Here is a 21,620-nt window from a genome sequence, read left to right as displayed (position 1 = left end):
TGTGTTAATGACTATATAGTTCATACATTTTAACTTAGACAATTATGTTTAATATTTTTATCCATTCACTTACAATAAGGTAGTCGGTTTAAAAATATTTACTTTTCATTTCATTTTCTTATCATAAATAAATAATATTGCAATTCAATAAGTAAAATATTTTAAAATCTACAATTAATAAAATTAACAACAATTCACAGATTAATAAAAATTGGTAGTCATAGGGACTGCCGATAGAAGTAAAAACTAACTTTTAGTATAAAAATTTGAAGTTTCATAATATTATGATTTATTATTATTTAAATATATTACGGGCTGTATAAGTTTATGACAAAATATAAATACAATTCAATTGAAATAACAATTAATATACAATCAAATGATTTGTGGATAGTATTTGTATTTACATATATTGCAATGTACTTGTTATATACGCAGCACTATAATGTTACACAATACGTCAGCTGTATGGCTACAGATATACTGCTATAAGAATGTCGGCACACGAACAGCATGTCGGTAATGCAAACCCATAACATTTTCCCCTATCAAAAAAGTGTCCAATGTCGCTAAAGAAGTTTTCACTTTAAAAACATTTATAGGCACAGTGTGCCATGTTGGTGACGTAATACGTGTAACAGTTTTAAAGTAAAAAAAATTTGCTTTTCGTCTTTCCGAAATATCATTGATTTGGAAAAGTCTGTTTTTTGGTTTGTGCTGCTGTACATAACTTAAAAATTACAAATTAACTTCTTTAATAATATTTAAGCTGTACGTAAAAACTTATGTACGTACTCATGTAAAAGTAACAAACATATTAAATTGAACTCATAATTGAAGTTGATTTTGTAAAATATGAACGGTACAAAGGAAAAACATGCTAAGTCACACAGACAGTTAATTGAAACATTTGTAATTAAGGAGTTTTCTTCAGGTTTTTAAATTTTTGTCTAATTTAATGTGTTTAATATTAAGGTTTTAAAGTAGAAAACAAAACATACCAATTTTTAACGTGTTATATCATATCATATCATAAATATTTTCTCAAAAAAAAGAGAATTCTCATTCATAAACTATCGATTTTTGTCGAAAATACTGAAATGATTCCGTAAAAATATTTGTAAACAATATGAAATAAAACCAAAGAAGATATTTATTTAGTTAGAAGAAAATTGCTCTTAACTAAACTCTTCGCATATGTCCGGGAAAAATTATTCTATTTTTTCAGCCTATTGAAGTTTAGTTCTTTTTTTCAAGCTGTTTGGGCAATTTTACACATAAAAGGTCTATTAATATTTTTTTTATAAAACTTCCCGTTTTCGAATTATATAGTGTTTAATGTTTGAACAACTCAAAAATTTTCAAGGCAGAATAAAATGCTAAAAATATGGAATTTTATGTGAATAATCTTTGAACGTCTTTTATCAAAATCGTGAAATGTAATTACAGATAATTTTATTGCATTATCATAGTTTGAAATTCATAAAAAAAGACCCTTTAGAATATTTCTCTTTCTAATAAGGTATGTTGCTTTTGACTTGGATATGTTATTGCACTGTGTAGGAACTTTGAAGACCGCTTTCTCAGTAGTTGCTTGTTGTTGTCTCTGATTGTTTGCTCAAAAGTGTTTTCGTCGTAGCATTCTTTTACCTTTGCAATTTAAAATGACATTTACATATTCAAAAACACAAAAATGTCACTTAGCAAGTTTTTACCCTCAACCCAATATATGGTCTGCCGATATTAAAAGATAGAAATATTTACATTACAGTATCAGTTACTAAACGTAGGTAATTTTGAATAATGACTATGTTTAATAAATTAATGATGGTATTTATTTAATAATTTTGTAGATGTATGGTTGTATCGTCGAGAAAGTGTTTATTAAATAATTTATGTAAGGTTATACTAACAAAAATTATAATTTGATTCTTCTTTAATTTTTAAATTAAAAGATAAAAGAATAACATCTTTTTTAGACTATGACCAGACTCTTGTACGAAAATTAGTTAGACTTAAGATATTTGAGAGTACTTTGGAGCAGCGAAAAACACCCCAATAATTCAAAATTTTATAATTTGTACGCATTCATTTATAAAAGATTCTAGTTTTATTCAAGATAAAATTCTTGTTATCACATGATCTTTCTATATTATTCGAAAGAGATACTTTTTCGAATGATAATACTTCTCAGAAATAAATGCAGGGTATAGCACGTTTCTTTACTTCGTCATCGACAAGATCCATAACTCCGTAAATTTTAACATATGTTGTAGAATATTTTAGCAGAAAAATATTACTTATTCTAGAATCGATGAGCAGAAATTTCCATATCGATGTTTACTTTCATGTAGCCATTAAGTTATAATTTCTTGTGCTTTGTCTGTTTGGAAAAGGCCTGACTCTGTACGTTGTCATGGTAGGGACTCTATACGTTGTCATGGTGGATAATTTTGGTGTTAAAAAAGCTATCACGACTAATTTTCCATGTAAATGGTATAGTAAAAATCAAACTAACATTATTGAAAAATAATAATTAATTAAACTGTTGCATTAGAAATTGTGAAAAGATGAAATTCATAAACAATATTTTTTAAACATAAATTAACAAAATTAATTATTTAAATTTGCTAGAAAAAAGTATTAATGAAAAACGTATATTCAAATCGTGGACTGATATATCCATCCATACAATTATATTACTAAAGTAGTGTATTATGTTACCTTGGAAATGCCTGAAATTCAACTTATGCACGTTGCGAATTAGGTAGAACTCTGAAAATACTTGCTTTTTATCCATAATTTTTTAAACTAAATTGATTCGAGTATATTTCCCTAAATTGTTTTGAATTTTTTTCCTCTGTAGAATGACACTCGAAAAAAAGATAAAAGATCAATTTGTGTGTGTCTTTGAAGATGGTGGTATGGTGTATTTGAGGGTACATTATCTCTGTTTATAAATTTGGGGCCAGGAGTAGAATTTGAGGGTATTTTCAAAACCGACTATAAAAAATGATAGGGGCTATGGTCGTGCCTTGAAATATATTTCTTCAATCTTAAAATTGATGAATATTTATTGAGGGCCATTTTCAAATATGAAGACAATTGAATAACAAATACAAAAAAGATTTTGTCTATCATTCGATATGCTAAGATGTCTATTGTTCGAAAACCGTTGCTTAACAAATAGCATTTGCATTTCGTGAAAATTATCAATAAGGGGTGTTGACGCAAATTTTATTGAAAGGTGGACAAACAAATATATTGAGTAGAAAAACGTGGAGGTGCTGAGGTTATAATTTTTAATTGTATGATAGTTTTCAATTAGATGGTAAACAAAACGAAAATTTTGGGCGGACCAATGTGGAAAAATGTAGCGCAAACGAATCCACTCGGTTTTGGAGCTCTGGCACCCTGCTTAACCTAGTGTTCCACAGAATCATTTTCATATTTCTGTGCTCAAATTTCACTATTGTTTAATTGTTTACATATAATTGCTATAATCTAGTCTAGTAAAAATAAGAGACCAAATTGTCTAAATAACAATTTTTATAAGTAATTTAATACAATAATTTATTTAAATTTTGTAAAAAATAATTTAAACTTTCAATATAGACCATAGACTTATATGCCCATCCATAAAATTGTATCAATAAAGTAATGAAACCTATTGAAATAAAACTCATGCACGGTGCAAATAGCAGACAACTATTTACCTTTAGAATTGTTCAACCATTTTTACAGCCGTTCTGAAATAGTTATCAAATTGTACGCCTGGCCCTAGATTTAATATATGTGGTTATTTACATATCTAGAAATAAAGTAAAATTTACATTTATAGGCGCCAAAAGTATATTACCTGCGGGTAAAACAGTTATCATATCATATTCTACATATGTGTATGTTGTTTTGTATGTATGATGTTTGTGTGTATGTGTGTGTGTGTGTGTATTGAAAAACAACAACAACAACAACAACAACCAACATTTGTTGTCATCATAAAGAATTTAAGAAAAGAAGTATAATATTATTGCCATTGGCTAAATATACTTGCTGTTCTCTCTGGACGGAGACGGACCCCGATCATCATGACGACCACAATAAAAATGCCAACTGTACCGAAATGTACAGGGTGTAGGTGAAATATGAGGGAAGAAATCAGGTAAAAAATAAATAATTGTTTGAAAAAACTAAAAAAACACGCTTTTGTAACTAACTGAACTACCAAGTAAAAAATAATATCTTTAAGTTAAAGAAATATAAGAAACAAATTATTTTATCGTAAAAAAGCATGGGTTGCTAGACTTCAATTATTATAGCAAATATTTTACTGACAGATATTAGCAAAGGTAGAGTCATTATTAAAATATCTTAAAAGCACTACACGCTTGTTAGATCAAATTATTTTTTTTTCAGTAACTTTTTTTTTTTTTTTTTTTGAACACTTAATTTTTTAATTTGACGACTCATGCCAGGATTAAAAATCTATTCAACTAATTAACCTTGCACATTAAAATACTCTCAAATCTCTCGACATTGATTGAGAATCATTATCAGAAATTGAAAAATAATAGCTTCTGCAGATACAAATGCCTGCCTTTCAAGTGTTTGTATTCTGCAGTGTTCGAGATTCAGCCAAATAGGTGACATGGAACAGCATAGGTACATGCGTGAGATGGAAAGAGGGTAATATTTTCAGAAGAGTATTTCAATTTTCTATGAAGAAGGATCAGCCTGTATTAATAAATAATTTAAAATATAATTTTTTTTTATTTCATAAGTGTATTATTTTTTTTATTTTTTATTTATATTTTTATATTCTTTGTAGGTAATGTCTCATAATACAGAAAAAATTTTTGATCAAGTCATCATTGCATTTTAAAACTTACTCATTAGGTTCTATAGTTGCTCAAAATTATAGTGTCTCAGCTTGAATATTGCTGAATAACAATTTTCAGCTTTAATAAATTCATTTAAATATCACAGAAATCATAAATAATTTCCTTACCTATTTATTGTTCATAAATAAGGACTGACTGACCAGCCCTGTTCTAACGTTTAACTGACTGACTGTCATAACTGTTATCTATATGCAATATACAATTTGTATAACAATTTTCAGCTTTAGTAAATACATTTTAGTACCACGGAAAACTTCGTTTCGATAGCATATATCTGACCCCTGTTCTATCGTTTGCTTGACTGACCGCAGTATGTGTGTGTGTACACAACTACTAGAAACCAAACCTCAATTGATCAACGAATTGTTTTTGGCAGGCTCTTCCATTATTACAACGATTTGTACGAGCTTTTGAAAATTATTATTTTTTTTTGACTTCTACATTGAACAATTTCAAAAAGTATCAGAAAAAAATTGTGCAGTAATAATTTTTTTATACGGATCCTTAAATTGAATAATAAAATATTTATATGAATGCTACTACGAGACCGAACAGCCAGCATAGCCTAAAACTTAAACAGAACAATAAAATATCTGTCTGAACAGAAGCGGATTGATCAATTTTTATTTTTATGGCTGCAACAAAACAGTCAAATAATATATTTATTATATTGCAGCCTTTGTGCATAATTTATTTTATTGGCGAATAAAAAATAACTATTAACAGAAATATTTATTTTTATTCTTATATTATAGATTGTATAAATTTGCTGTTTTAGATTCGTAGATTTCAAATTAACCAAAATACTCAGTAAAAAATAAAAATACTTCTTCAAACTAGTGATGTGCCGGGTATCCGTCATTAATAAAAGATCGCCACCGTTTCTTTTCTAGGATTTTTGGCATGATTTTAATTTTAAATGATTGGATGAAGAGTTTCTGAGATATCGCAATATTTGGATCGATTTGAGCCCGTATCTTAAAAACTATTCGAACAGTCATCAAATGCATTCGATTTTTGTACTTTTTGGATAAAAATTACGTTATATACTGAGTTTTATCGCAATTGGAGATAAAAAATTTCTTGATTTTTTGCAATTTCTTTAAGGGGGTACCCTTTGAAAAACTCGAACGAATCGCAAAAAAAAAAAAATTATTTTGGAACATTGATGAAACTCAAAGTGGATGGGGTACAAAAAGTGGATGGGAACAAAAAGTGGATGGGGTATTTTTGATCCAAAAAGTATAAAAATCAGGGTAATTTAATGACTGGACCTATAGAATTTTACAATGTCAACGAGTATTATGGGCCAAACTTCATTTTCAAAAAAAGTTTTAAAAATCCTTAAAATTGTGAACAAAAGGGAGGATAATGTGAGGGCTATAACGTGATAGTCTTAATTTTTAAAAGAGAAATTTCCCAGCAAAACGGGCGAGTATTTGCTAGCATTATATATTTTAATTCATCCTTTGAAATGGTAATGTATCTGTAACTAAACTGTCTTCGAGGTGCAAAAATTTTTATGGTTGTAGATTTAATAATTTTCATTATTGTTTGAGTTATTTTATTAGCTGGAAATATGATGAAACAATTTTCCTTGTTTAGGATAAATTAAATATAATTTTAAAGAATACATCTCTGTTAAATTGTATACAATTATTGAATTTTATAAAATATTTATGTATTCATAATAATTTTAAATCAATTTCACATTATCTGTAGTAAGTAAAAAAAGTTGTTTTTTATATTATAAAATATTGCCTTTAAGTACTCGTGTATGACATCTCGATAGCCTAATTTAATCACCAAAATGTATAGTTAATAAACTTAAAGATTATCATATTATCCATAAATAATACGATAATTAAAACAGAGAAATGAACTTTTTTTTTTGTACAGCTTTAACACAACAGAAACCACTTTCTTCCGTATTTACATTAATAAAATGGATATTAATTAGAATAATTTTACAATAAAATTTGAATATGTAAAAAAAAAAATTATATTTGAATTATAACAAACAAAATATTTTTTTAAGAATTAAATTTTCAAAAAATTAAGGACAACTACATCATTATAGTATTTCACAATATGTGATTTACATTTTTTAATTCATATGAGTGGGCACAATTCTTGATATGAATTCAAAATTATTGTATTTTTAAATGATTGCCTTCGAGGCATCAGGCCTTTTTTTTAATCGAAGTTGAGATATCGATATTTTCATCCTTTCAAGGTTTAATGCACATTGTCATGTTAAAATAAAAAAAACTTTTAACAAAAAGAAAACCGACTTCAAAAGGAAAACTTTTCCAAAATAAATAAATACGCACTAAAAAGTAAAAAAATAACGATAATATAATGTAGTTAAATTCTTGTTATTTTTGGAGTCGATGTCAGCCAAGCTAATGTAGAAAACTGTTCTGTCAGAATTGTTTCCTTGGCTGACACCGACTCCAAAAATAACAAGAATTTAACTACATTAAATTATCGTTATTTTTTTACTTTTTAGTGCGTATTAATTTATTTTGGAAAAGTTTTCCTTTTGAAGTCGGTTTTCTTTTGGTTAAAAGTTTTTTTTATTTTGTGATTTTTAGTGAATCTGAAGTACACTAACTAATTTATCACTAAAAAAAGAATCATCGAAGTGACTGATTTATTCGTCCTCTTGTCGTGCAAACTTAATGCAAATTTAAGACTTTTATGGTTTTCTCATGGATGTCGTTGTCAGAACTGTACCAAAATGAAATGGGACCAAACGGGAAGCACCAGCTTTAAAACAGATAAATCATCAAAATCGGTTCACCCAGTCAAAAGTTCTGAGGTAACAAACATTAAAAAAATACAGTCGAATTGATAACCTCCTCCGTTTTTGTTTGAAGTCGGTTAAAAATACACCATTTCTTTTACTTATTTGGTTAAAAAACTACTTGATTTCAAAGGTTTCATTGTAGGTTAGGTTAGGTTATATTGGCTGTCCACGAAGGACACACTTAGGCTATAGAGCCCATTGTGATACCATATATGTGTTTTACCACCTTTCCACTGATAATTTATCAGCTCCTCAATTTCAGAGGCTGAGTGCACCTCCTTCATGCATATACCACGCACTACACCAGCAGCCCATCACAACTATTAATTAAATTAATTTTGTTACGTCGGCGGGAATCGAACCCGCTACCCTATGCATACCGCGGACGGAATTGGTTATGCCTTAACCAACTGAGCTAATAGAGTGAATTTATCGTAAACCGTACAGAAAATTGATTTGAAATTTTTACGGAACGCGTATTAAATACTCAGTAATTGACACACAAAATTTCAGTTTTGTTGGCAACACATTCGTTTTGGTATCGACACGGCTTAATAAAACGAAAATTTGCTTGAGACGAGGGGAAAATTTCTTTCATTTTAAATTCTTATTTCAACATAAAATATTATCGATTCAAATAAATATTAATGGGCTTCTAAGACTAAACATCGTTATAAAAGTTTCTCTCATATGACCATTTTGACGATTAATTTTAAGATAGATATTTAATTTCCTGGAAGCCTTTAGATAATTGGCTTAAAAATCTCTAGCCTTCAATGTTATATAATTTAAGTATATCTTAAAAATACTTACGTGCAATATCAAAATATTTTGCTTCTTCTAATAATAAATCAATATCAGAAAAATTATCAGGAATTAACAGTCTAGAATTCCGCATAAAATTAAGAATATGTCGAAACATTCCACCATCTCGATCAATAAAATAGTGTTGTTTTAATGAATCCAATACAATTGGTATGCTACCATTAAATAATTTGGCTAATCTAGAATCTGGATATCTGAAACAGAAATAAAATTAATTATTAGAAATGCAAATAAGAGATAATAAGATACATAAAACATATAAGGTTTGTGCGTCGTCATTTATAGAAAAATGCAAGTACTGATGTTCAAAACTATCTATACAGGATATTTCCTCAATTACCTCTGTCAATCGTTTATTCCCTGGTATTATGTTTTGTAGTGTATATCAGACATGGGCGAGTTATTTTAAGTCAAAGTCACCATTGTTATAGCTTTATTGTGTGTCTCTTTATCCAAGTCCGCATTTCTCATAGAGGTGTAAGTGAGATGGGTATACGACTCTTCTACCTATCTCCGTTTGTCTTATAATAATCAGATAGATAGAAAAAAAATGTTGTCTGTCTGTCTTACTTGTATTTTTGGTTGTCACTGGTTAGGTTGAGGGACTTCTTTAAGGCATGTTTGCCCATGCCTGGTGTATATAGATGTTAAAATCAATCAGTAGTTAATATTATAAAATCTGTAAATGTCTAAACAAATTTATTTATCGTTGATAATTGCATGTCATTAAATTGGATTATATGTAATAATACAAATCTTATTTAATAACAATTAGTGATAATTATAGTGATAATGTTGTATTAAAACTGTACCTAGGTCTTTAATAGATATGAATTTTATGTTTTAATAAAATACGGTAAGAATGGGCTACACAATACTTAACTCTGATGAAAGCCGCCAATAGTTCGAAAACTGCTCGTTAAAAAGTTTTGTGGCCGTGAGAGTTTTTATCAGAACGATCTGAAGAACATTTTGGGGGCGATTTGAAAAAGTTTCACAGAAAGTCATTTTCCTAGTCGTATACTAAAACTATAATATACTTGTAGCTTTGATAACCCGTAGCTCGAAAACCAATCGTTAAAAATTTTTGTGGTCGTGTAAGCTTTTGATCAGAATTTTGGGGTGGGTTAAAAAAACTTCCACAGCAAGCCATTGGCCATTTTCCTATCTAATATTGCGAGTTCTTTTCATCATATGTTTACGTCTCATAGGCAGGACAATGTACTACCAACACTTTTAGAGGGAAGTCTGTGTATACGTATAAGTACAAATAGTTGTTATACCATGTATATATGAAATATATATCAAGGTATACAAAGTTTAGTCCCAAGTTTGTAATACTTAATATTGATGCTACGAACAAAATTTTGGTACAGGTGTGTATAAAATCACTTAATTAGTCCATTCCCGGTTGTCTGTCCGTCTGTCTGTACTTAAGCACGATAACTCAAAAACGAAAAGAGATATCAAGCAAATTTTTAAATGCCGAAAACGAATAAAAAGTGAGGTCGAGCTCGGATCAAAATTGTATGGCAATTCTAACCACTTGTATGGTGTATAAAGCCTCTTAACAAATATCTTATATGTTAATTACTTTTCAAAATAATGGATTTCATAAGATATGAGATCATCATATTAATGTATCTGAGATTAAGTACAATGACCCACCAAATAAAAACATGTCAAACTGTTAATATTCATCACTCACACAGATAATGGAAAATGATAAAAAAAAAACAAATTGCATGCAAATAAACTGCAATTTATGATCATTGAAAAAATGTGACAAATTGATTTTTTTTTCTTCGTGATATAAAACCTTTTAAAAATATTATACATTCTCATAAATAAAACAAGTGAAATCAAACAATTGACTGAGTTAATTGTTGAAATACTATGTATAGACAGTGTTGATTATTCTGTCACATTACACATACATATAACTGATATACCCATATAATACTACAATTTGCGAACAATATTCGCTCTCACGGTGATGTTTACGAAAAAATGTTTCAAACAAAAGTTGTTTATTTTTTATAAGGAACATTTTTTATATTTAAACTTTTGTTCTATCTCTAACGGTTTACAAGACCCAATTGACCAATGTTGGTCATTTACGAACTTGACCTCACTTTGTATGTCCTAAGCATGCTATACAAATTTCAGCTTGATATATCTCTTTTTGTTTTTGAGTAATCGTGATGACAGACGGACAGACGACAGACAGACAGACAACCGGAAATGTACTAATTAGGGGATTTTATGAACACCTATGCCAAAATTTTGTTCATAGCATCAATATTTGTAAGTGTTACAAACTTGCGACTAAACTTAGTATATCTTGATATATTTCATATACATGGTATAAAAATATAATTAACTGTGGATGATATGCACAATTTTTCATACATTTAAAAAAAAGTATTTTTAAGTAGGATAGGTTGGATCATTAAAAATTGAAACAGTAAATTATGCGGGCTTGTAAAAAATAATTATTTATTATTATCGCCAACGGACCATAAAAAATCCTTTGAAAGCTTTCAACGTATTTCATTCTGTAACTATATGTAAACATAATAGCACTGAATGCAAGGCGCACGGAAGGTGAGTCAGATGGGTTCTGTACAAAATGTAGAAAAATGTTATATCGCAGTAGCTAAGGTAATATTATTTTCTTAGGCTATTGATTATGTCATATAGAAAATAACTAAGGTGTTCACGGGTTTTTATTGCAGGAAACGTTCAATGGGTTATTAAAGAAGAAAAAAATGATGCTATGAGTGCTATTAAATTAGAGGTTGGAAATTGAAAATAGGGGTAAAAAAGCACTCCTTTTGATTTTTTTCCAAATATCTCGTAAACTTAACAAAATTTCGAAAAATTTAATATAAAAATTTGTTGTCGAAAATCAAATTTTTCATTGGATTAGTATTTTTCATAAAAAGTAAGTTTTTTTCATGTCAAAACAATTGAAACAAACAGGAAAAAACGAAATTTCGATTTTCTATGATGTTTTCCTTTTCGCCTGTATCTTTTTTGTGGGCAGAGGTACTTATAGGCATTGTTGCAGACAAACAAATAGATTAAATTAGCTTATAAATGATATGCGAAAAATAATCTATTGAGTTTTGGGAAAAAGTGTAAAACCAAAAAAAAATGCAATAAAAGAAACGATACCAAAAACATGTAGGTTACCTAGGAAACTTAAACTTTGTCAATTGATTCATCTTGGCATTAATTTTTCAAAATGTAAAAATATTTTTATGATTTGTATTTTTGGTCAAAATTAAATGTTTTGTCATTTAAAAAAATTGAGTTGTGAAAGTTATCAGAAGCTAACAGGGATAATTTTTATTGTTATGTTATAATACATATTTTTATCAAACCAAACGTAATGTACGCACATATTGGGTTGACTACTAAATCAGAAGTATGTCTTTTTCAACTAATATTACAATTAATTCATACAAAAAAACTAAAAGTAACTAAAAAATTAAACTCTTTAAAGAATCAAACAAGTATTTGACTTCAAAAATTAATACTTTAAATTTTCAGAAAAAGTAAGCGCTACATTTATAATGTACCAAGATAAGAAAGAATATAGTTCCTACCGGGTGTCCCACGACACCATGCGTTCTTTTTCATGAATTTAAAGATATTTGCAATAATATCCCATTACCAATATTCGAGTATTATAAGAAATATTTCTGAATGAAAGTTATTAATTTATGTATCTTAAGTACAGCAAAAAAAAAGTAATAAAAATGAATTTAAAATAAAAATAAAATAAATTAATAATAACATTATTTATGTAGGTAACTAATTTATGAACACATAAATCTTTCTAACAACTTAAAGGAATTTAGAAGATGATGTTAATAATATTTACAAACAATCCTATAACATAGGTAAGTAAAATGAACGTGTTGCGCTGCGCTCTATACTCTCGTATAAAGAGGTGTTAAATGTTTCTTCATTTACTATCATATACCATTCATTATTATTATTATAAATACATACATTACAAACGATGCGATCTTATACTTCTATAGTACCATATATTTCATGAAATATGTGCTCACAAAAAATACACGTGTTATACCATTCTCTAAGTGTTATAACTCTAACATTGTATGTGAATTACATGTCATGGTTTAGTAATACCACTTAGATTGGTTTGAGCTTTGAGTTAATTTTGACTTATAGTTCACTGACACTGGTCAAAGAAAAATCCTATCTTCCAGATCGATATTGCATTCTTCAATATCATTTTCCTTTCCTTACAAGTGTATTCTAATATTTTTCATAATTTGATTTGATTTCTTTGATCTATTAGGTGAGATCTAATAGTACCTTCAGAGTCTCAAAGTCTCTTAAAGTTGTCCCCTGCATCTCTATCCTTGAAGAAGGTTAGTTCTTTGTTAAATTTTCATTTAAACTGTTTAATGGCTTAGCCAATGAGTTCTTGGCTAGTTCTTAGACATTGTTCATTATTGGAGATAGCTTTACTTCACTGTATTTCCTGGACATTATCTGTTGATATAAGTCTGTAGCTGTCAATTTCTTAGCTCTTAGTGACTTTTCAGGCCTGTTTTCGCTTACAATGTTAGCTTACAATTAAGGTTTGCAAAATAATATTAAAAACAATAACAGCATGATTAGTTGGTTAAATCTACCGAATTTTGATAATAAACTCGTAAAACTTTGGTAAATGGCTATTTTTTTCAAATTGGTTTCTTTAGTTGTAAAAAATAAAGAATAGGAGTTTTACGGTTCTGTAAAACGATCCGCACGACGACCTTCTGCACGCGGTTTCTATGTCTACATTTTGTTGAAAAATTCTGCTTCTATTGATGAGATTGAGGCGAATAAAAAATAATTGTCTGTTTTGCATTTTTGCATCGACTCTACCTGCTATCGAACCTTGAACATAGCAAAATATTCTCAAAATCACAAGAATACCCCATTAACCTGCTTCTATTGATGGGATTGAGGCGAATAAAAAAAAATTGTCTGTTATGCATTTTTGCATCGACTCTATCTGCTATCGAACCTTGAACATAGCAAAATATTCTCAAAATCACAAGAATACCCCATTAATCTCATATTTTAAACTTTCTCTGATAACTATTCGAAAAATGAAGGAATTGAGCTGAAATTCTGAAAAAACACTAATCCAATATTTCATCCTTTTAGGGAATTAATTTCGAAGAATCCTTTCTTATGTGACACCTACAGTACAAAATCAATATCTTCTCGAAATTTCAAACTTCTATCATTAGCGATTCAGGCTGGGTGTCGATATATCAGTCGCGACATTGCCTATTCTCCCTTCCGATTATTTTCCCCATATGAAATGTTTCTGATTTTTAATAATATACAAAAAGAATCATTTTGAAAAAAAAAATCATCAAAATCGGAGGTGTTATTGAGGAGTCCCGGCTAAAAATATTCATTGATGCGACTATTAAACATAACTTTTAAAATGGTTGGTAAAATAACTATTTAAATATTTAAAACAATGTTTAAAGTTGATGATGTTCTTTTTAACCAAATAACATGCATGTATTTATGTATATTAAATCTCATATGTGAAATAAAGTCGTTTTTTTTTTGTTAATGCTCTTTGATTTTGTTTTATATGAGATAATGTTGTGGTACAACCCACTAAAATCATATTGTTTGTAAGTGGGCGTTTATCATAAGCATTATTATTAGATACATTTATAATTTTAACACTTAATTAACATTTATGATTGATTATTGTTCTTTAATTTTTATATTTTTTTAAAAAGATTAAAAGTTTTTAATTTTACGTACATACTGAGGCTAGAGTAAATCAAAGTGCTTAATCGAAAAACGTTATAATAATTTAAGAGTTGCATTTCTATAAGATTATGGAGACTTGATGTTTTAGTCCCTTTAAAATATTTAAATTTATGGAACTAATAAAAATAATTTTTTTATAATAGTTTATTTTAAAAGTATTTATGGTAAAACTAATGTATCAATTTTATCCCTAAAAACAATTAGTCCAGTACTATTTATTTTACCTCGGAACACAGTTATAGTGAATGGATTTTGATTTTTCGGGTTTGCTTATACTTATAAGTAAAAAGTTTACCTATATTGAAACCTTCCGCTTCCGATTTTTTACCCTGTGTATATGATTTATTTATCAAGGTATACTAATTTTAAACCCAAGTTTGTAACACTTAGATTGATAATACGAACAAAATTTTAGCATAAGCGTTCAAAAATCACCTAATTAGTCAATTTCCGGCTGCCTGCCTGCCATCTGTTAGTCCACCCCTCTGTCCACCAGTGGTTACGGTAGGACCCATCTTGAAAACCGTTAGAGATAGAAGAAAAGTTTAAGTATAAAAAGTGTTATGAAAAATTAACAAATTTTATTTGAAACATTTTTTCGTAAACGTCACTAATTATCCATAAGAGCTCAAATTAGGACAAAAGTTTGGCGTCAATTTTCTCGAAAACTGTAAAAGAAAGATAATTGAAAATTTCCAGGTAGCTTAAACTAATATTTTTGTGAAACCTGCTCGAAAACATTCTAGAAAATACTTTCGAAAAATTTCGAAATTTTCAAAACCCAGATAAACGACGGCCGAAAGGTCATAATTGTGTTTGATTTTATACTCTTCTAATTTATAAAAAAAAAATAATGCAAGCATTTATATTCAACACTTTCTAAACAGGGTATTTCAACAACTAACTCAGTTAATTGTTTATTTCCACTTGTTTTATTTAATTTGTATATATAGTACTTATTTTGTGAACATTGTACATACCATACCGTTTGAATGTTGGTAATATAATTCAGTTTAAATTCGAAATCCTCAAGGGATGTCTTTTCAATAGGAATTTGGAGAAAAATTTTAATTGAAGTTTTATGAAAAATCTTATTTTTGATGTTATGGCCCCGAATATACTACTCTGTTATGAATTATGATAGATTTGACAGATCTTACTTATATGCCGAAAGATATTATAATAATATCGTACCACAAAATATAGATATTCTTAAATAGAAACCACGTGGTATTATTGACCTAGAAAATCATTCAAGCATATAATTAGCTGTACAAATTGTGATTTTTGTTTTAATATTATAGCCTACAGGAACAATTGTTTTTTTTTTTGTTTATCTATAAGCATTAAAAAATTTCCTAGCGCAATTACACATAATACAGGCACATAAAGCATATACATATTATAGTAGGCGGTTTTTTAAACGGAAAATTTATAATTTATTATATCCCGCAGGATTTATTTATTTATTTTTTTTGTTTTCGGTATAAAACAGACAATTTTTTTTTTTTGATATAGTTTAAAAATATAAATTATAGAATAATTACATTTTTATATTTAAAAAATAAAGTAATATGAGTATAGAGTCTATGTATGGGAAAAAAGTAAGTTATAAAGGAAAACGTAAAAAAGATAGTGAAGCTTGGAGCTAGAACGATCTATCTATCTATAATACTACACACCTGGAAGCGTTTTATTAAAAACTTTTATAACTATTATCACCAGATTATTGTAAGAATCGTTAGTTTATAATTATTCTTAGTAAGATTGTAAACTGATGATCAATTTTAAACGGAGAATAAAGTTTGCAATCTAATGCTACTATTTACGAGTAAGAATCGTAAATTTGAACACTTTAATTTCCGTAAGTTTATAAAATAGCTGTGTCCGTCCGTCCGTCCGTCGAGCTGAAATTTTTACAGCGTACTCAGGACGTAAAAAGTGAGGTCAAGTTCGTAAATGAACATCATAGGTCAATTGGGTCTTGGGTCTTGGGTCCGTAGGACCCATCTTGTAAACCGTTAGAGATAGAACAAAAGTTTTAATGTAGAAAATGTTCCTTATAAAAAATTAAACACTTTTGTTTGAAACATTTTTTCGTAAACATCACTGTTTACCCGTGAGGGCGCCAATTAGGCGGAAATTTTATAATATGTACAATACTTGATTATCAGTTATGTATGTGTCACATGTTTGTATGTGTTATGTGATAAAGAAATCAACACTGACTATGCATGGTATTTCAACAATTAACTCAGTCAATTGTTTGTTTTCACTTGTTGTTTATATAATTTTTATTTCAATTGCGGTAACAAAAATTATGCACACTGCAATTTTTTTGTGAAATTTGTTAGTGGTGAAAAGAAATATGTCGTATACCGAAAGCGATTTCGAGTTGGAACTTTAACCGGAAAGTTCAAACGACATTCGCCAAACGACACTCTCACTCATTTAAAAAACGAAAAACAACTGCTAGTTAGTTTATAAACTAACTTACGAATATTAAAACGTTAGATTGTAAAATTTTATTACCAGTTCACAATCTTTCGCCAGTTTATAATCTCGCTAGATTTATTCTAAACTAACGATTTTTAAATAATCTTGTGACATATATAATGTTATACTGAATAATATACATGTTGCAACGAAATATCGATGAATATCATCTCTATCTGATGGTGAATAATTAAAAGCAGTTAGAAGGGAAAATTATTATTATATAGACTGTATAGTTATGGTTTTTTTGATAAAAGAGTATAATATAATTGGGAATATGACTTTCTGGTTAAAAATAGAAAATTTTCAATACAAAAAAATGATTTTTGAATTTGCATGTACCAAAATTTTATGACAATGTTGGTCAAAGAACTAACAAGAATGGCAGGCAATTTCGCTTCTTTTTACCCTGACTACACAATGGCGAGGGTTATGTGTTTGACCGATATGTATGTATGTTCATCTGTTCGGACCTAGCTTCTAAACTACTTATCATAATTTGACAAATTAGGTGTCGTTAGAAGCGTCTTGATCGCCCGCTGGTTATAGCCTATGTGGTCCACATTTAATTGAATAGACCGCCTTGTAGAGGACATAATACTATGATAGCACTTTTCAATTATATATCTGTTGTTATACTTTCTCACGATTACCCCAAAATGGTTTAAATAAAATAAAATTCAATAACTAAAACCCCGACAGTTACAGAATCGCGCTCTTAAAATTATGAAAATAAGAAAATATTTTCATCTGAAATTGATATGATAAATAAAATCGTCATTACAATCGGTGGACCTCTAACATTTAACAGTTTTCCACAGGACCGAAAAGAGGTCCCCCAACTGTAATGACGACTTTACTTATCATAACAATTTCAGATGAAAAAATTTTCTTGTTTGCATACTTTAGCATACATAAAAGCGTGATTCCGAAATTGTCGAGGATTTAGTTTTTGAACTTTATTTTATTTTAATTAACTAAAGTGATACCCACCCGCTTCGCTGGATTTAAAAGTAAAGATTGATAAAGATTGCTCTCGCTTATCCCCTTTCTATAACACTCGAAATAATGGTAAAGATTGTTTTACACAGGTAAAATATATGTATGGTTTTCTATTTTTTTAATAGTATAAAAATCGTGATTATTTATTGAGTCTATTAGCGAAGATGGCCGTGAAATATTTCAAATTGACTATTTTTACAGAAATCTGTAATATTTATGGTAATGTAAATTGTCAAATTAAAATAATTTTTAATTTTATTTTTTAATTTTAAAATTTTTTTAATATATCTTTATAAATTATATCTCATGTGTTATTGCTGTACAGTTTCATTAATAACCATTCGCTAGTTTTAGCGTGAAAGCCTAACAAAGAAACAAACAAACATGCTTACTTTCATATTTATAATATATAGGGATTATTTACACATATTGTATAATATGATACATAGCACCTTTGAACTCCTTTCCCAATTTTTTTAATGTGTTATTTTTGTCAGACGAAAAGAAATTGTTTAAAATAAAAAAGTGTGTTTATTAAATTGCATATGCAAATTAAAGGAATGTTACCTTTCTTGTTTTACAACAAAATAAAAAATCATACAACATACATATATATATTCTTAATTTCTAATATTTCTATAATTTCAAATACTTTATAATTTTATCTATAAAATTTATATAAAATATTAAAAAAGTGAAAAAATAAATAAACGGTTAAGTATGAATTTAAACTTATGTATAGTGTTCGGAGGTATTGGTATATCGATAAAGGATTCTAATGTGATTTGCTTGGAGATTTTTTTCGTTTTATAAGAATACAGATAAGCTTAAAAAAATAAAGCAATTAATGATATGCTGAATGCTATACTTTCATTAAGCTTACTAAGTTTTAATTATTTATTTAACTGACTTAAATGTATGACGATTTGTTCGGTCGGTACAAATACGACATATAAAAATCGTATAACAGTACTAAATCCCTATATCCCTATGCTAAAGTCTTATTATTTTTATTATTATTATCCTATTTATATATATATATATATATAAGAATGGAAGCTGACTGATCGATCAACGCACAGCTGAAACCGCTGGGTCTAGAAGCCTGAAAGATACGCATTCCTTAAGTAACACATTTTTGTAAACACGTTACTTAAGTAACGTAAATGAGCACTAAGAAGGGATTTTTGGAATTTCATCCCCTAAGAGACTCGTATGCGAATTTTGTATATGGGAATATTTTATAGACAAATATAGATCAACGTATGTTATAATGTTACTAAGGTTTTTTGAATATACAATATTTACAATATTCAAAAAATAATTAAATAAAGTTTATAACGAAATAGTCTTTATATTCAAAATTGCAATTGCCCAGCGAAGCGGATTGGTAGAGTTTCTAAGATATCGGAATATTTGGATCGATTTTAGTCCGTGTTTCAAAAATTATTCGACCAGTCATCAAATGCATCCGATTTTTGTATTTTTTGGGTCAAAACTACCTTATATACTGAGTTTTATCGAAATTAGAGATTAAAAACATTTTTCGATATTTTGCAATTTTTTTAAGGGGTACCCCTTTGAAAAAATCAAGAAAATCGAAAAAATAATTTTGTTTTGGAATTTGATGAAACTCAGTGGAGTGGGTAATTTTAATCCAAAAAGTATAAAAATCAGGTTAATTTAGTGATTGGATGCAGAGTTTCTAAGATATCAGAAAATTTCGATCGATTTTAGAAAAAAATCTAAAATGATAGAAGAAAATGAATAATTTACAAAAAATATTCCATACAAAAACAAATTTTTTGTGAAGATTTATGTGGCATAAAACAAGGTAAAAATTTCACCATAATTTTATATCTGACACTGGATACTAAACAAATAAAAATTATAATTTCTTATAACTTCATCATACTTAGATAAGTCGTCAATGATGGATTTAATTAAAATGCGTGTAATATTTATAAACAAAACTTATATATAATTTTCACGTTTTTTAGTGCCCAGAAGCATAATAGTATTTTAATATAAATTTCAGATGGGTTATGGAAGAATACACCGACCTCATCAATATTATTAGATATTTTAGGGTTTATGTGTTTATATACATATTATATAGCCATCCCGAATTCAAAAGCTTATGTGAATTGTAAAGGGGTTCAAATTTAAAACTCTTATCTATTTTTATTTTGTAACAATTTAGCGAAGAATAAATAATAAATCGTTTTCTAATTAAAAAAGGAAAAATCATAAATTGTTCGTTGCTATTGAAGATTGTAAAAACCAGTAAGAAATCACCTAATTTGAAAATGTCAGAGATATTTTTCTCTACTTATTTTCAAGATTTCACTTTATATTGCCTTTTAATTAAAAATAATTTTTTTTGTGGATATAAGGATTCCGTATACATAAAAAATCCGTAAAATGATGAAGTTTTTCATGTGGTTCACGTTTTTATTAAAGAATTACTTTCTTAGCATTTTTCGACGTAAGAAAATAATTAAATTAAGACACCAAAGTGTGCCATTAGAGTGTGCCGCAAATGTTTATCTACGCTGGTCAGTTAAAAACTACTTATGTCACTCATTTTAGGTGAGGTATATAGTTTATTACCGCACTTATTTTCATTACCACACGCATTTTCAACCAATCTAATTATCTAAATTACTGTCAAAATCTAAACTATAAACATTACAGCTATTTTTTTAATGTTCTTGTTTTACTCAATAACTCATGACAAATTTTCATTTATAATTGCCGTTTATTTTCACGTTGTAGAGGCGTTAATAATGTTTTGTATGATAAACGTTCTCTTGATGTACTTCTACAATTTCCCAACTCCTGCTACGCATTAGTTACAATTTTCGCATGCGTACGCTTACACAATGAGTGCGTAGCATGAATTATGAAATAGCAGAAGAACGTTAATTATTCGATGCGTTTGAAAATTGAACGTTTAGTTTATGTCATATACACACACTATAAGAAATATACTGTATTGTAAATAAGGCCATAGTGCTATGGATTTCACGGTAATATTATCACGGAGTATTATCAGATAGTTTTTGAGTATCTGTTCCTATACCATACCATGCATTTCTTACCGTAAATCAACGACGGATGAGAAATGCTTGAAATCATATTCCAACATTAATGCCTTAAAATTATCTATCAATTAAAGCCATTTTCATGGATATTAAAAACATTTACCTAAACTTAAGTTCAATTTAAAGTTTTTCACCCCTAAAAAACATCCTTATCATTCTGCTTTTTTTGGGCATTAAGTTTGGCCTCATTATAAGTAATTCATAGAAAATTGATTCCACTTCGAACCTTAATTTATGTGTAGGGAAAAAATTTAATCGAATCTATTTTTTGAAGGTTATTACTTTTTTAATATTCTTAACGGCATTTCCATCATACCTTTAGTTAATACATCTGCTTATCTTAATTTTTTTAAATTTATTTATTGCAATGTACTACTGTCAGATGGCACTTGTCTCGGTACAAAGGAATGCCATTTTAAAGCATGTAATAATAAATTTATATGCTAATGTTAATCTCTTGTTAAAATATCTTATATACATATAATTAATTATAATTAATAACCATTTCCTATATTTATTACATATACCTATTAATTATTTTATTAAATATTACAGCACAGTCAATAGAGATTTTGAAATCAAATATTTCAAGATATTTGGAGGTAGTTGATAGAATATATTAAGACTTTTTTCCTGTTGATATGA

The 21,620-nt window shown here is 28.2% G+C and overlaps 1 protein-coding gene across 1 annotated transcript in view; it reads right to left on the bottom strand.

Moving 5' to 3' along the window:
• The window catches only part of LOC123296530 (BTB/POZ domain-containing protein KCTD1), a 165,423-nt gene that overhangs the window by 2,791 nt on the left and 141,012 nt on the right, over positions 1 to 21,620 (bottom strand). Inside the window, exon 5 of the mRNA XM_044878041.1 lies at positions 8,527 to 8,732. Coding sequence (XP_044733976.1) covers positions 8,527 to 8,732 — 206 coding nt within the window. The remainder of the gene's footprint in view (positions 1 to 8,526; positions 8,733 to 21,620) is intronic.

Source organism: Chrysoperla carnea, chromosome 3, assembly GCF_905475395.1.
Source record: "Chrysoperla carnea chromosome 3, inChrCarn1.1, whole genome shotgun sequence".
Lineage (NCBI taxonomy): Eukaryota > Metazoa > Arthropoda > Insecta > Neuroptera > Chrysopidae > Chrysoperla > Chrysoperla carnea.
This window is presented reverse-complemented; position numbering and strand designations above follow the sequence as displayed.